General features: G+C 35.0%; 5 protein-coding genes across 7 annotated transcripts; 4 read left to right on the top strand and 1 right to left on the bottom strand.

Moving 5' to 3' along the window:
- Positions 1 to 1,543: 1,543 nt before the first annotated feature.
- LOC105948736 (uncharacterized) lies at positions 1,544 to 2,614 on the top strand. Its single transcript, XM_012971964.2, has 2 exons — positions 1,544 to 2,069; positions 2,292 to 2,614. Exons 1-2 carry the CDS (start codon positions 1,643 to 1,645, stop codon positions 2,345 to 2,347), a joined length of 483 nt encoding a protein of 160 aa, XP_012827418.1. The 5' UTR covers positions 1,544 to 1,642; the 3' UTR covers positions 2,348 to 2,614.
- Positions 2,615 to 3,908: 1,294 nt separating this feature from the next.
- On the top strand, positions 3,909 to 5,663 carry LOC105948874 (Uncharacterized conserved protein (UCP012943)). Of its 2 annotated transcripts, none has more exons than XM_012972125.2 (4): positions 3,909 to 4,380; positions 4,653 to 4,755; positions 4,935 to 5,028; positions 5,119 to 5,663. In XM_012972125.2, exons 1-4 carry the CDS (start codon positions 4,034 to 4,036, stop codon positions 5,406 to 5,408), a joined length of 834 nt encoding a protein of 277 aa, XP_012827579.2. In that variant the 5' UTR covers positions 3,909 to 4,033; the 3' UTR covers positions 5,409 to 5,663. The 2 variants fall into 2 exon arrangements, with proteins under 2 accessions (XP_012827579.2, XP_088667683.1); XM_088811557.1 differs by having other exon boundaries at positions 3,917 to 4,380; positions 4,638 to 4,755.
- BGLU41 (beta glucosidase 41) lies at positions 5,547 to 8,747 on the bottom strand. 2 transcript variants are annotated; one of them, XM_012972124.2, is made up of 13 exons: positions 8,376 to 8,747; positions 8,196 to 8,262; positions 8,000 to 8,058; positions 7,699 to 7,774; positions 7,513 to 7,584; positions 7,316 to 7,403; positions 6,953 to 7,208; positions 6,740 to 6,855; positions 6,438 to 6,661; positions 6,306 to 6,337; positions 6,126 to 6,228; positions 5,933 to 6,041; positions 5,547 to 5,842 (listed from the first exon to the last, which is right to left on the bottom strand). In XM_012972124.2, exons 1-13 carry the CDS (start codon positions 8,517 to 8,519, stop codon positions 5,653 to 5,655), a joined length of 1,536 nt encoding a protein of 511 aa, XP_012827578.2. In that variant the 5' UTR covers positions 8,520 to 8,747; the 3' UTR covers positions 5,547 to 5,652. The 2 variants fall into 2 exon arrangements, 1 of the variants encoding a protein (XP_012827578.2); XR_016029025.1 differs by having other exon boundaries at positions 5,802 to 5,842; positions 6,161 to 6,228.
- Positions 8,748 to 10,977: 2,230 nt separating this feature from the next.
- On the top strand, positions 10,978 to 12,825 carry LOC105948790 (large ribosomal subunit protein uL2). Its single transcript, XM_012972018.2, has 2 exons — positions 10,978 to 11,531; positions 12,304 to 12,825. The coding sequence occupies exons 1-2, from the start codon at positions 11,092 to 11,094 to the stop codon at positions 12,647 to 12,649; spliced, it is 786 nt and encodes a 261-aa protein (XP_012827472.1). The 5' UTR covers positions 10,978 to 11,091; the 3' UTR covers positions 12,650 to 12,825.
- A 967-nt stretch (positions 12,826 to 13,792) lies between these two features.
- LOC105948792 (RNA-binding (RRM/RBD/RNP motifs) family protein) lies at positions 13,793 to 15,344 on the top strand. Its single transcript, XM_012972019.2, has 4 exons — positions 13,793 to 14,039; positions 14,412 to 14,480; positions 14,596 to 14,702; positions 15,049 to 15,344. Exons 1-4 carry the CDS (start codon positions 13,877 to 13,879, stop codon positions 15,139 to 15,141), a joined length of 432 nt encoding a protein of 143 aa, XP_012827473.2. The 5' UTR covers positions 13,793 to 13,876; the 3' UTR covers positions 15,142 to 15,344.
- The last annotated feature ends 788 nt before the right edge of the window (positions 15,345 to 16,132 follow it).

Below are 16,132 nucleotides of genomic sequence, written 5' to 3'. Positions count from 1 at the left end.
AATGAGGGTTGGTATAACTAATTATTTCCAAAGAATAAACATATCTCAATGCAATTTCAAAATGGTTTTTTTTTTTTTTTTGCTAATCCCTTAATTAATACAACTTAACATTATATTATATGTTAAGAAAATAAATAGAGGATATCAATTTGTTACCCATATTAGGCCATAATATAGCTTAAATACATGGTTTTGTTTCTAATTAGAATTGGATTTGACCCAATTCAATTAATTAATGAAGAACATGATATCACAAAAAGCATAATAATCACAAATAATGCACGATGGGTGTAGAAGTGGAAAATCAACCCAAACAATCTCAAAAATTCTCTAATTGTCACGTGTTTGGTTAATTAGACAAATTGAGCCAAGGCAAAATTGGACTAAAAAGGCTTCAAGCCCAATATGAAAGACAAACTAAAAGCCCAATTTTGTTAATTAAGAAGCCCAAAATCAGGTTAGTGAAAAAATTTAACAAATGCATTATGATGTAAAATTATGACTAAAAATGTGAGCAGTAAGTTTCAAAGTTGTTGAGATTTGAGAGATACGAGGAGAAGAGATTTACAAGGTAGTTAGTTTAACTGTTAGAGAGTTTAGTGCTGAATAATCTCTACCAGCTGCATTGATAAATTTTAATTAAGTGAATATTTAATATTATTTTTATTTATAAATCACAAGTTCTCAGCTGTTAAAAATGTTATTGTAAAATGTGATTATGACGAAAACGCCCCTCGCTGATTGTGATGGCATTATTTTTAATTTTTTTACACTATACTTGACGACAAAAATAAAATTTGAATTAACGGAAATATTCAAAGGTGATTAGAAAGTCCGCCGTTAGTTGACCGCTGCCTACTCCCATTGGTTGGTTTCCACCGAATTAGACACATTTGATGTTTACTTTAAAAAAACTATTTTTTTAATGCTGGCATGCACTAATTATCATGATTTGGGGCCATGTCACGACTTAGTAAATTCATTATAAAACTATCTTGCTAATTTAAAAACATATATATATATATATATATATATACAGACATATTAGTAATATATTAAATTCCTTGAAAATTTATTATTTATTTTATTAAATTAGAAACAAGAGCCATTTTATTCATTTGGCATTTACCTAAGTGTTAATTGTTATTGGAATCTAGCTGGTTTGACGACCCACCCAATTGACTCTAGCAATCATTAACTGAAAAAGCGATTAAATCTATTCATCAAACATTTTGCAGAGATAAAATCTCATATGCGGAAATCAAATAATTAATTGTTTCCCCCAATTGGTCAGACATTTTTATATGATATATACAGTAAGATTATTTAAATAATATTTACAGTAAGCACCTATTAAATCATTAATTCAACAATTTAATATTTCAGTAAATTAATAAAATTTTGTTAGTTGCTACTGATTTTAATTCAATTTTATGCATCTCATAAATGATATTTATAGGTAAGGGCGATTTAGTAATTGAACTCCCATTTTAATTTATTTTTTGTATTTAATAAAAGAAAAAAAAAAGGAGTCTTTCTATTTTCCGAAAAATCCTCGCCCCCAAAACCACTGCTTAAACCCCTCTCAATCACTGATTCACTTTCCTATTTTTCTCACTATCACACACACACACACACTGTAATGGCGTTCATACGAAATCACCACTCTCTAATCTTCTTTCTCCTCTTTCTCTCTCTTCCACTTTCTCACTCCTCCTCAATCCACGATCTCCTAAAATCGATGGGGCTGCCGGCGGGCCTGCTCCCGAAGGAGGTGAAGTCCTTCACCTTCTCCGGCGACGGACTGCTCGAGGTTTTCCTCGACGGTCCGTGCCTGACAAAATTCGACACCATGGCCTTCTACGAGAGCGAGGTACGCGCTAATCTCACCTACGGCAGCCTCACCGGCGTCGAAGGCCTCTCGCAGGAGGAGCTCTTTCTATGGCTTCCGGTCAAAGATATCATCGTCGACGATCCCTCGTCGGGCCTCATACTCATCGACATCGGACTCGCGCACAAGCAACTCTCTCTCTCTCTCTTCGAAGATCCGCCGGACTGCAGCGCCAAAAGTGAGTGTTTTTTTCTCCGGCGAGTTTCACCTTCACTGCGTGTTGTTCATAAATCACACTGTCCTTTTGAATTCCTTAATTAATGCTGAGGTGGTGGTGGTGGCTTGTCAGTTGGGTTAATTTTGAAATAACAGAAAATTGAATTTAATACTCATATTTAATTCGGTGGGTTTTTTTGATTTTTTTTTTCCAACAGCATGTCGTTTTTGTAAATAAATGCAGGTGGAGTATTGAAGGTGGCCGCCGGGGAAGACAAGTCATTTGCAGCATGGAGATAAAGAAACTGCTACTTGTGGTTTTTTTTTTTTCTTTTTTTTTTTAAAAATTTTAAAGTAATTTTTTTTAATAGATTATAATCATTAGTTAGTATTTAGGAATTAATATATGTTTTTGGTATTGGGAATCAGATGTCCTGATTATTAGGCTAGAAATGCTAATCTTCTAACTTTTATCGGGTCTATTTTATGGTACCTTGAGCACTTAATTCAGCTAATAATATTCAATCATAATCGTTTAAAACACGATTTATGGTATGGCGCTTGTAGTAATTATGAAATTGTATGCTGTTTGTCTTAAATCTTATTTATGTCAAGACTAATTATTTAAATTAAAAATAAATAATAAAAACATGATTTTTATTCCCATGAATGAATACTACAATAGATAATAGTTACCACTAGCCTCTTGGGCTTTGGGCAAATAAATCTGATATGTATTGGTTTTTTCAAAAGAAGGGATGCTAAAAATGGGCCCCATTCTTCACGGATTTGATAATGTTCATTGGATCCATTTAAATTAGAGTTTTTTTCTTTTCTTTTAATTAAATATATATAATAATAGAGAAAAATAAGTGTGTCGAGTAAAGGTGGGCCCCGCACGTGGCATCTGACAGCGGCTGATTGGGCCATGGCTTGGTTATTTGGTCATTGGATCATAATTTTGTCCGGATCATATGTAACACCGTCTTTTTTATCCAAAAACACTGCCCATCATGTGAATCATCAGTTCATGTGCCAAATAAATCTGTCATTGGTTATGACGCTTTTTTTTTTTTTCTCAAGAATATTGGTTTGAGAATACAACTCTCAAAATATAAATCTATTTTTTTAAATCAATAATCGAACTGTATTAACATGATTAGCGAAAAAAAAGAGTCAACAATACGAAAACCCTCCTCCATCACAAAAACAAGAAAGACGCAGTGAGTTATTTACAACTGATGCAGATGCCAATTTATGAGAAAAAAGTCAAAAACTAATGCAATAACAACTTTAACAGTGTAATTTCAAATTTGGCTATTGAACTGAAAGTTTCCATATAATCTTATTCAGTATGAGATGAAATATTTGTTCATAATAAGATCCTGAAATGGAAGAACCGATTGGAAACTGCGGCTAAAGAGATTTCTAAAAGTATATAATTGATATCACATTAGAGATTATGGATTCACAATTAGAAGAGAGGAAAGAAGAACTTAAGGTTTTATTTAAAATCTGAAAGTAATCCATGGAATTGAGTAATGTGCAGTCTGATTTTACTAATGCAGGTAATACAGAAATGCAATTATTAGCTAAAATTTTACAATTTATTTATCAACAAAAAGATGTATCAAAGAAAAAAGTTATAATCAAATACCGAAATATAACATAACTCTAGGATTTCTCTATGGGCTCAGTTAATGAGTCCAATTACCTTACCTTGTATCGCCAAGGGATGTGGGTTGACCAATTTTGACTTGAATCTATATATATATGTAAATACATGAACACGTGTCATCACGCGCTTGCCCCGAAATTAATCTTTTTATTTATTTGTTTATTTATTATTATAATTACGTCGTTCCAAACTCGGCGCTATATCAACGGCGAGAGAGGCATTTCCTTGTCAAACTCATAAATACAAATTCATTCTGTTACACTCTTCATTTTCTTTTTCCCCAATTAACCACCACCAAATCTGAACAAATGGGAGGCGGCGCGATGAGAGCAGCGGCGAAGGTTGCGGGAATCACGGTCGGGAACGGTGGCCTGCGTGGCTTCACCTCGTCGGAGCACCACCCGTTCTTCTCCGCCACCCGATCGGCAATTTCTTCCCGTGCTGCGTTGGCGGAAGACGTGAAGCCGGCTGCATCCCTGTCCCTGGGTGGCGTGCAACCACCGTCTCCGGAGACAGAGGACTGGGTTTTCGCCGGCGGAGAAGAGGAGGCGATATTAGGCGAATCCGCCACCACGCAGAGGGTGGTCGTCGGAGGAGCTCCGACTCATCAGGAAGCCAAAGCGGCTACCTCCGAACTCGCCTTCGCGCTTCAAAAGTATGTTCCCTCAATTCTCTCAGTTCAAAATGATTTTTTTTTTTAATTGTTGATCATATTTCTATAGATTAATTTTACGATTTGATAATTAGGTTAACCAATTTTATCTGTTATATTTAATTTTTTGATCATAAGTGTTTGAACAACAATTTTTTTTATTGAAGTTCAGTTGAACTATTGTAGTTGCCACCCAAATCCAAATAATTTCAATTTTGGAATGTCTACAATTTACTGATACCAAATTTCTCAATTTTGAGGAACTATCTATCTAGCTTACAAGCAGAGAAGAAAGCCTCTGAGAATTCCGTTTCACCGGCAGTACCAGCCCATGCTATTAAGGCGTTTACGTTTCTACACGAAAGCACCGCAGCCCAGGTTCGCATCCCCTTTGAGCTTCACATTTTACTATTGGATTAGAGATTTCGATATTAAGATTTCAACCTAAATCGATAAGAAGGCTAATATTACCTGTTACCAATTAGCTTTCGATATGTTAAAATTTAGGCACACAACAAGTGATTAATTATGACATGAAAACCTGTTGCTGTTGTCAGAATGTAGTCGCTTCGATCGCATCCGATCCAAATGTCTGGAACGCTGTATTACACAACCAAGAGCTTCAGAAGTTTGTGCAGTCACAGAATCAAAGTACGATTCTTGCTAACTTTTTTTTTTTAATCTATAGAAACTTAACAAACCACTCGTGATAACAATCATTGTTTGTAATTTCTGTTGAAGGTTTGAGCCGTTCGACCGTGGATCAATCATCTGAATCTGACTACGCAGAATCTGAGGCAGAAGATAGTGCACTCATGGATATTGTCCAAAAGGTCAAGGTTAACGTTGTTGATATGATGAGCAGCTTGTCTGATTACTTCAAAGATTTCTTTGGTCCTCAGGGGAAGGCCACCAGCTTCTTATTTGCACGTGTCAATGGAAGTACTGCTACTGCCGACGCTGTTATGGAAGCTTCGTTTATGGGACTTGCTGTCATGGCTATAATGGTCATTCTTCTCAACCGAGCTTAATCTCATCTTTCAAGTAAAAAAAACGGATTTTTTTTTTTTATTTTTTCGTTTTTTTTGGGTGGAAGTACTATTAAGGTAGGAGACAAGATTTCTTATTATGTGTGTCGTTTTGTTGGTGACGATGAATAATAAGTGTAGTTTTTGTAGGTAAAAAAATAAAGTGCGCTTATTATGGCTTTCAAGAATTGCATAATGCACATCGTTCTATGTTACAGATGTACAGTAATTGGATAACATTTAATTGTCATTCGAAAATCGACTCTTTTGTTGTTAGCATGTTTTTGAACCAGTTGACCGATGACTTTGGTATTCTGGTGAGGTTGTTCTTGAAGTCGACATAATAGAGGCCGAATCTAACAGTGTATCCCATGTTCCATTCCCAGTTGTCGAGTAACGACCAAACGAAATAGCCACGAATATCGCAATTATCTTCCCTGCATAAAGAACATGAATCCCATTATTGTAAAACCCTAAAAAAAAATTGGGGTAATTTTGCAGAAATACGACATTTTTACTGTCGGTACTTTATAGCAGCAGATAGGTTTGAGAGATAGTCTCGGTGATAATCTATTCTCTTGTCGTCTCGCAAAGCCTTTTCTAACTCCGCATGAGATCTATTAGGATCATCCATCCCTGAATTTATCAAAATCATAGCATAAGATATTTCAACGGCATTTCATATTTTCGCTTTTGAAAAAAAAAAAAATAGAAAATCACCGTTTTCGGTTATGATTACTACTGGATTCCCATACTTGTCTTTAATGTAGTTAGCTAGTTTCCGAATACCCCATGGGACTATATGCAGCCAACGAGATGCAGACTGAAAGAGTGAATCGACATGTAAGAATATTAATTACCAACTGAATTATGTCTGAAAAACTTTTTATCATTACTTACTCGTTCTCCAATGGCGATTCCGTGTTTTGAAGCTATAGATGAAAAAAAATAATAATAATTCAATGCCGATAGATGATTTGCTATTGGAAAATAAAATAAAATTGGAAGTACTATGTTGTTTCGGAATCTTACAGGTGGTAATAACAGCAGAGTCGGATGAGGCATCCTGCATAACGAACTTACGAATTCGAGTTCTATCATTACGTGCATACAACGTAGTATAATGATTTATGCCGACGAAATCCAAAGATCCCTTCAGAAGCTGGGAAGTCTCGTTAGTGATTTTAGGTAATCTTTCAGCCACTAACTTCTGCATCGAAACAGGATATTCCCCAAGTAGAAGTGGATCAAGGAACCTGAACTAGAAAAAATCGTAAATTATCGTTTGTTGTACAAAAAAATATAGTTTCAATTAAAAATTTAATTTTTATTACCATCCGAGTCCGAAATCCAAGGCTCTAGCTGCAGCATCTATATCCTCGTCACTGTCGGATATTGGTTCGTACCACTTAGCATCCAATGTTATCCCGACTATTCCCCCTTGCCTTTCCTGAAATACGAAATTTAATCAAACACATAATTTTATTATTTTGTTTTGTTATTTTTAAATATTGTTGTTATTAATCGTCATAAAAAAAATGAAATACCTTGAAACGAGTCTGATAGGTGCGATAAGCAGCAGCATGAGCCAGTAGAATATTGTGGGCTACTATGTAAGGCTCGACGGAAGATATTCCCGTTTTGCAGATCAAATGTCCGAGGATAGAGCATCTACCGGGGGCCTGGACCCCCAAATCGTAGCCTTGGATTGCGAAACCGTGAGGCTCGTTGAAAGTTATCCAATTTTTCACTCTATCTCCAAAAGCTTTGAAACAGATACAAGCATAGTTTTCGAAATCCTTACTGCGTTTATTTACATACAAGTTTACAAACATTAAGCTCGATTATTTAGCCCTTCAAATTAATAATAATAAACACCAATAATGCCACACAAAAGAAATGACGCATACACTATTTGGTTGTTCAAGAATCCTCCATATTCGTCTTCAAGAATCTGCGGAAGATCCCAGTGATACAGAGTTGCAAACGGCTGGATTCCTTGCATAATTAAGAGCCGATTTAAAAAAAAAAAATTAAAAAAAAAAATAATGATTAAGATATATGGAAATGCATGCAACTAGTTCGGAAATGATTATACTCGTCGAACCTTTTATAAGTAAAGCATCTATGAGATTGTTGTAGTATTGTATCCCTTGGGGATTGGGTTCCCCTGTTCCATCTGTCGATTATTCGAACATACTAAAAACCGTAAGTGTGATTCGATTACGTGTTAGCCTAATAATTAGGAGGGAATATATAATTAATTTTGGGTAATGCTTGAAGTATTTCTTACTTGGAAGAATTCTCGACCAAGATATGGAGAATCTGTAAGCATCCATACCCAAATCTTTCATCAACACTATATCACTCTGTCATATGAAGGTTGAAACATCCATTTCACTATATATTATTCTGTCACCAAACATATTCTTATTCTTACACAAGATTTATGTACTATTATTCTTTTGAGTTCATGAAAATGATCAATTGTGCACTCTATAGAACAGTTGCGCGCGCACACACACACACACAGATTTTTATAATTAAGCTAATTTGAAATCAAGTAATCCATCTTCATGGATAATAATATTGACCTCGAAACGATGATATTGATCGACGGCGGTGTTTGCATTGCTGAAATCCAATATTCTTCCTGCATTTTTGGAGAAAATAAAATAAAAAAAATTATGAGAATATATAAATATATAATTAATACATATTTGCAACATTATTTTGAAAAATAATTAATAAATTAATTAAGATTGGAGGAAAGTAGTAAATAATAAGAACCGGGTCGTTTAATGAAGGTGTCCCAAATGCTATCTCCTTTATTTCCTTCACCAACAGCTCCTTCAAACTGGTAAAACACCAATTAACTAATCATCACTAATCACGATTAACATGTAATTAACATGAAAAAATAAGAGAAAGTTAATTAAACTAAGTACTATATATATAGTGTTGTGGAACCTGGTAAGCAGAAGAAGCAGTTCCAAAAGTGAATCCAACTGGAAAATCAGCTCTGCTAATTGACTGATGATCACACTTCACAGAGAAGAAGAAGAATGGTAAAGCAGAAAAAAGTAGTACTAAAATGGCAGCTGCAGCAGCCATTGATGAATTTAACGTTGTTTGATCGTAGGAAGAATGTATGGCTAATTAATTGATTAGCTCATTAAATACTATGTTTGTTGTTGCTTTATTATTACAAGCATATATTGTATAATGGAAGGATGAATTTTGGAAGCAAAGTAAAATAAATAAATAAATAAATGGATAAAAATTGAGGGATTTTTGTGTTGCGGTGTGGGATTGGGGGAGCTCTGAAGTTGGCGGTGTCTTAAGGAATCTCTGCCTTTTGCTTACACGTTATATATATATCAAGCTGCCGATTGGAATATATACACATTAATTCTTTTTTTGTCAATTGTTATAATATCAATATTTCATTAATAATATTCGGATAAACTACGGCCATAACCCTGAGGTAATCTTAAATTACGAAACAACCCCTCTTATTTAGGTAACTATGATATTACTCTTCAACTATGAATCTTCTCCATCCTTGCGGTGTCAGATTTAGTGAAATCTTCTAGATTATGTGGAATATTCTCTAATTTGTACCGCATTCGAGCTCCACATTTTGAAACAAGATGATCATAAGATGTGTCTGTTATCTTATAAGTATCAGACTATAGTGCATTGAAAACTGTATGTTTGCACAAAATGAGTATAAACTAGAGAACAATCCACGGAACTTAGAAAATTATGTTGAATTTGACATTATAAAGGCAGACGTGTAGGAAGATTCATAGTTGAAAGGGGTGGTTGTAATTACCCAAATATCAGGAGTTTTTTTTTCTCCATAATTTAACCTTACTTCATGGGGTGACCATAATTTACCCAAAATATTATTGTTAGCACCGAAAAGCAAATCAAATCACCCAGTACTCGATTGGAGATTGATCGATAAAAGTTTGCTTGAACTTGATTTACCAACACAATGAACTAAACTTTAACATATATTTACTTTTAGTAAGCTATATCCGAAGTTGAGTTTGCACTGGAGCTCGATTAGTAGGAAAATAACAAAACATGTATAAAATTATTAACCACTCAAATTCGATTTGTTCGACTCAATTAAAGTTTGTTTGAACCCGACTCGATTGTTTCCAAAACCAAACTCAAATATAAAGTCCAATTTTTTATTTTTTTAAAAAATATCGAACTAAGTCTGAATGAACTTGCGTTCAACTCGATCAGATTCGTTTACACCGTTACCCTACTATGAATAAAAAACTAGAAATGAGCAGTATTTGAACGCTAGATTTTAAATTTAATACTAATAAAAAAAATAGGTCTAAATTGGGATGCATTCATGAACCTTGTGATGTGTAAGGATGGAAGAAGATAACCACATTCATTAGTTAATTGGAGTGTTTATCTATCCACATTTCATTGGTTGAATCCTCCTCTATTTGGCTACTTCTCTTTTAATACATTTCACGAGTGCCAACTGCCGAAATGTATTACACAGAGAGAAGAAACGTGTGGATTAACAAAGATTAAGACAAATTAATTCTTTTTAAATAAAATATTATGTCCAAAACGATAAGCATGCATCTCTATGTACACTCGGAAGTTCTTGTATTTTAGTATTTTACCGTATTGCTATTAATTTTGAGGCACAAAAGTGTTGCATACTTGCATGAAATAGCGTATACGAAAACCCATCTCACTGAATTTCAAAGTAAACCTGAGATTCAGTTGGGTCGGTCGATCACTGGTTTGATAAATCGATCCATTCAATAAACTAATATTTGCCAAATTTAAAACCAATATAGGGACGGTTGATGATTGATAATCGAATATTTAGTTACGAAATAGGTTGGTTGATGTGTGTACCGCCATCTAATTCACTTTAAAAACAAATCAAAAATTTGATTTAAAAATATGCATATTCTGCGTATCTACCACGTCGCCACCATCATTTATCTGTTGAAAATAATTAATAGCAATTCAACAAAAAAAAAAAAAAAAATACAATTTTGATATTCGAACTCAGTCTAAATACGCACATTCTATTATAATATCATATTGTCATACTCATTTATCGGTTCATAATAATTACAATAATTAAAACCAAATCAAAAAAAGCTATTTCTAAGTTCAAACTTTAGTGCCAATATTACCAAAAAAGAAAAAAAACAACGCCTTTAATTTAGAAACTAAAAATATTTAATAAAATTTTATTTGTATAGTTGGTTGACCGATAGCTATTGGTAAGCGTTGAATTTCGCCAAATTAAACAAAGACAAAAATAAAAGGTTAAAAAAGTAAAATAAAAAGTAAATACATTTTGAAGCTTGATTTGATGGCAATACCGTAATAATCTAATAGATGGATGATTTTGGGCTTAATTTTCTTCAAAGAACAATTAGAAGTAGTTTTAAAATTTAATCCCAATAGTAATTAACAATTGGGCCGAAGAGGAGTAGAAGAAACCGGTAATGAGTAAGGCCCATTAATCCAACCAAGAAAAGCCCCTTTAGCAAACCCTAATTTCCAGCACAAATAGGTCTGCCCTAAAAGCCATATATCTATCTATCTCCCCCATTTCTCACTTCACCACTCTCCCGCCGTCCTCCTCCGCACCACCACCAAAACCCTAAACAGTTCTACAGAAATGGGTCGCGTTATCCGGGCGCAGCGTAAGGGAGCGGGTTCCATCTTCAAGTCACACACCCACCACCGCAAGGGCCCGGCCCGCTTCAGGTCACTCGACTTCGGCGAGCGCAATGGCTACCTAAAGGGAGTCATTACCGAAATCATCCACGATCCCGGACGCGGCGCGCCGCTTGCACGCGTCACCTTCCGCCACCCGTTCCGCTTCCAGCACCAAAAGGAGCTTTTTGTCGCCGCCGAGGGCATGTACACCGGGCAGTTCATATACTGCGGTAAGAAGGCGAATCTGGTCGTTGGAAACGTTCTTCCGCTCAGATCTATTCCGGAGGGAGCTGTTGTTTGCAACGTCGAGCACCACGTTGGGGATCGTGGCTCTTTTGCTAGGTGCTCTGGTGACTATGCTATTGTCATTTCCCACAACCCTGACAATGGCACCACTAGGTATATATTCATTTCCCCCTTTCATGTACTTGAATTAATTGCCATGTTCTCTAATTTGACTTAGGTTTGTCCGTTTTGGTGATTTGGGGTAATTTTGTTTTTTGATTTGTAGATTTATTTCAGTGTTCATGTTTCGTACTCTGTCTGCTGTGATAAATTTTTGCTTTTGCACTGAGGATTGAAAGGATTGTTAACATTGATTGAATTGGATAATATTATGCTGTACACGATTATGTATTATGTTGTTATTTTATTTTTGTGATTTATAATAGGGGCTGGTGTGACTCAATATCATTCATATGCTTAATTAAAATTCCCGGTCCTGTTTTTAATGCATCTTGAAATATGAACACCAAATATTTGATTCATTTAAATGTTTATTGATTGTTTGTTCCCATATGATTGTGAATTTGCACCTGTTGAATTTATATGAGCACTGTAATGTTGTGAAATGGGCATAGCTTGTTGAAATGGACAAAAGCAATCAATATTTTTGTATGCAACTACTATATGGTTTCATTTATGTGATGAAACGGTTAAAACTGTTTTGGGCGAACCGAACTTTTACTTATTATAATCGATCATTATTTGTTCTATGGTGTCACTTCATTTTGCATAACTTTTACTTATTATAATCGATCATAATTTGTTCTATGGTATCACTTCATTTTGCATCTGTGTGCTTCATATATTATTACTTGTCAAACCACATTAGATCATTATGTTATTATTGTCGAATTTATAGTTCTTACTAATTGTTTAATATTGGCAGGGTTAAGCTCCCATCTGGAGCCAAGAAGATTGTGCCAAGTGGCTGCCGTGCCATGGTTGGCCAAGTTGCTGGCGGTGGAAGGACAGAGAAGCCCATGTTGAAGGCTGGAAACGCCTACCACAAATACAGAGTCAAGAGAAACTGCTGGCCTGTGGTGCGTGGTGTTGCCATGAATCCAGTGGAGCATCCCCATGGTGGTGGTAACCACCAGCATATTGGTCACGCCAGTACCGTTCGTCGTGATGCGCCACCTGGGCAAAAGGTTGGTCTCATTGCTGCCAGAAGAACTGGTCGTCTTCGTGGTCAAGCTGCCGCCACTGCTGCCAAGTCCGACAAGGGTTCTTAGACTCTTAATATTTAGTGATGGAGAATTGGTTTTTGTTGCTGTCTTTTATTCGGATTAATATGAATTATGTTTTGCATGTTCAAACTCTATGTTCTTATTTTGAGGATATACTCGGTTTTGTTTGGAATCTTGATATGTTTAAGTTTTATTTCAGTACTTGTTTGAATTTTGTTGAAGTTTAGCATGTATTTTCCTCTCTTATCTTTTCTGTATTAAAATAGATTGTTTCAATAAATATTATTAATTCTAAAAATTATCATATAGAATTTGCTTTATCTGCTGATAATTTAGAACCTAAGACAATTAGTTTTATAGAATTGTATCCCAAAAAGAAAATAAGATGTCAAGCTTTTTAGAATTATAAAGAATTGCTGTCTTCTAATGTTTACACTGATTTGTGAGTTTTGAATATTTGAGCAAGTTTAATTATAAACCTTTAATGATATAGATAATATTTTTAGTATTATACATTGGGTAAATTACCTCTTCAACTATAATTTTTTTTATACGTTTACCATTGCGGTGTCAAATTTAGTGGGATCTTCTAGATTATGTGCGATATTCTCCAATTTGTACCCGTTTTACCCCTTCGACCTCAACATTTTGAAACAAGATTACCATAAGATGTGTCTATTAGCTTATAAATATTAGATGGTGGTGCATCAAAAACTGCATCTTTGCACAAAACGAGTATAAACTAGAGAACATCCCGCGAAATCTAAAAAATTCTGTTAAATTTGACACCATATAAGTGAACATGTAAGACAATTTGTAGCTGGGTGGGGTGGTTGGAGAAAAAGAAACATGTTCAGCATTTTTCGTAAAACTCAGCCCGATGAGGGTGAACAACTAGAAACGAGTTCAAACTCAGCTCAACAGAAAACTCAAGCCCAGTATGGTAAATTAAAAAATAAAATAGAGACGGAATCTACAATGCAAGAAAACTTCCACACACACGCGTTTCCACGTTTCGAAAACCGAAACACCACGGCAAGTGCACGTCGGAAATGTTTTGTGGGAATAACAACTTCGAATCTACCTTCAGACGGAAGCCCATTAATCTTAATGACGCATGGGCCGATCTACTATGGGCTAATTAAAGCCCATATAGTTGTCGGTACTATTATTATAGCCAATTTCTTGCGAAAAATGCAACATTTCCAATTTCTGAAGGAAATCTCTCTTAAACCCTGCCCCCATTGACGCATAAAAGCTAAACCCCAGAAAATGGCGATGAGAACGGCGGCGACTAGAGCGGCGGCGACCGCCACATCTCAGATCGGACTTAGGGCTCTGTATTCATCTTTTTCGAACTTCCCCTTCAATCAGCCCCAGGCTAAAGTTGAGAAGCCTCCTCCCGCCGAACCCTCCACCAATCTCTTCGTCTCCGGTAATTTCTATGATCTCTAAACACAATTAAGTCCTAATCAGATACTAATCTCTATGGTAAATGAATGATTCGCCTCTGAAACCTAAGTTCATAATGTTTTTATATGACTTTGGGTGCTACGGCGGAATGTTAATTTATTTATTTTATTTTTATTTTTAATGTCAAATTGCAATTTTTAATTTACTGGTGGGTGTGTAACATGGAAGAGTGTTCTACTCGCATTTTTCTGCTGTTAGTGTTAATGGTAGCCATTACAATATTGATGAGATTTTCTGCAATTCGTGTGTTGGATGCATTTTTATCCGTTGCTATTCTAAATAATGTTCGTTTATTTCGGTCGCCGTCGTAAGATTTGTTTGGTATGGTGTTTAGGGCTTAGCAAGCGTACTACAACAGAAGGGCTCCGTGATGCCTTTGCTAAATTTGGTGCTGTGGTCGACGGTATTTTCTCTTTCCTTTTCTTGTTAACATTTGGGACTGTAATTTGAGATTTTGAAATAAAAGAAAGAAAATAAAAATGAGTGAAATTGGTTGACGTCGATTTTCTTTTTCGCAGCTAGAGTGGTGACTGATCGTGCATCTGGCTACTCAAAGGGTTTCGGTTTTGTTAGATATCCGACTATAGATGAAGCTGCTGAAGGGATCAAAGGCATGGATGGCCAGGTCAGCTTTATATTTTACCAACTTTTTTTTTTTTTTTTTTAATAATATATGCTTCTTGCTGTTAGAAGTTAGAACTATGTTTTAGACAAATAATTAAAATCACTAAAAATACTTACGTTTTGGTACCAATTCGAGAGAGTGGGTTTACGAAGTAGTTGGCCATTTATTTGATTATCTTGAGTCTCGGCTATCATTTCCGATTTTCGACTTTCACCTTTTGTTTGGTGACCACAAACGATGCCCTTCCATATATTTACTCTTGTGATTGATTTGGTCGTCTAAATTAGCATTGTATTTCTTTTTTGTTGTTTAATATTATTATTATGTTGCATAATTTGTTTTGTAGTTTTTGGACGGTTGGGTTATTTTTGCGGAATACGCAAGACCGAGAGCTCCTCTTCCGCCTATAAACAACGGATCTCCTCAGGGTCAATGGTGATTCAAATCCCACGTAATAAAGATGCAATTCTTTGAGCCAAGCTATTATTTATTTTCGAATTATATGTGTTTTTGTTATCAAATTATAGATAAACTAGAGTGTGATGATTAGGTTGATATTTGGATATTCTTGCTGTATTCATAATGAACTGCTTCATGACATGAACTTACCTTTCACCATTATATGTTGATCTTCATAACTTATATTCTTGTGCTAGTGAGATTAATTAGGTCATAAACATGGTTTAGTCATTGATCTTTACAATTAGTGCATAAACCACCAAGGAGTACGAGATGGTGGTTGACATATTTGCCCTTTTGATCTTTAGTGATAAATATTTCAATCATCTTCGTGTGTCAGCCCAAAAAATTAGGAAGAATAGATATGCTTACGCAAAATTATCTGGTGTATTTCATCGAGTGTAATATCTACAATACCCTTGTGCATAATATACTAAAAGAAAATGAGTAATTGTCTTAAATCACTCAAATAATATTTCTTTTGGTTAGTTATGATTAATTAAATAATTCGATATTATAAAATGTTATCTAGTCCCAATATTTGTATGCTCTAAATTTACTTATCTGAGAAATTATTTATTGAACGATCCAATAAATATTTGGCTAATCTTATGTTTGACCAAAAATTAATATCAAATTATTTCTCCCTCCACCACTAAAACTGAGAGCATGATTTGGTGGCGCATGAATCACCTTGTTCAAGATAGCGACAACCCTGGCCCACCCTATTTATCTAAATAAATAAATAAATAAATAAAATCTCTAGATACGAGTTTGCAGAAGATAACCAATCCGATCTCCGATCAAAACATCGAAATGCACACACGAAAAGAAGAGAAATAACAATTAGCTATTTAGAAGCTCAATTTTATCTCTTCTCTCTTCTTTGTGTGTGTGTGTGTCAATGTAAAAATAATAATTAATATGAAGTTTTTCTTTGAATTCATCTCGTGCTGCGGCTCATTCTCGGC

The sequence above is a fragment of the Erythranthe guttata genome, chromosome 13 (genome assembly GCF_056151865.1).
Source record: "Erythranthe guttata isolate IM_541 chromosome 13, IM_541, whole genome shotgun sequence".
Lineage (NCBI taxonomy): Eukaryota > Viridiplantae > Streptophyta > Magnoliopsida > Lamiales > Phrymaceae > Erythranthe > Erythranthe guttata.
Note: the sequence above shows the minus strand (reverse complement) of the source record. Positions and strands in the feature narration are given on the sequence as shown.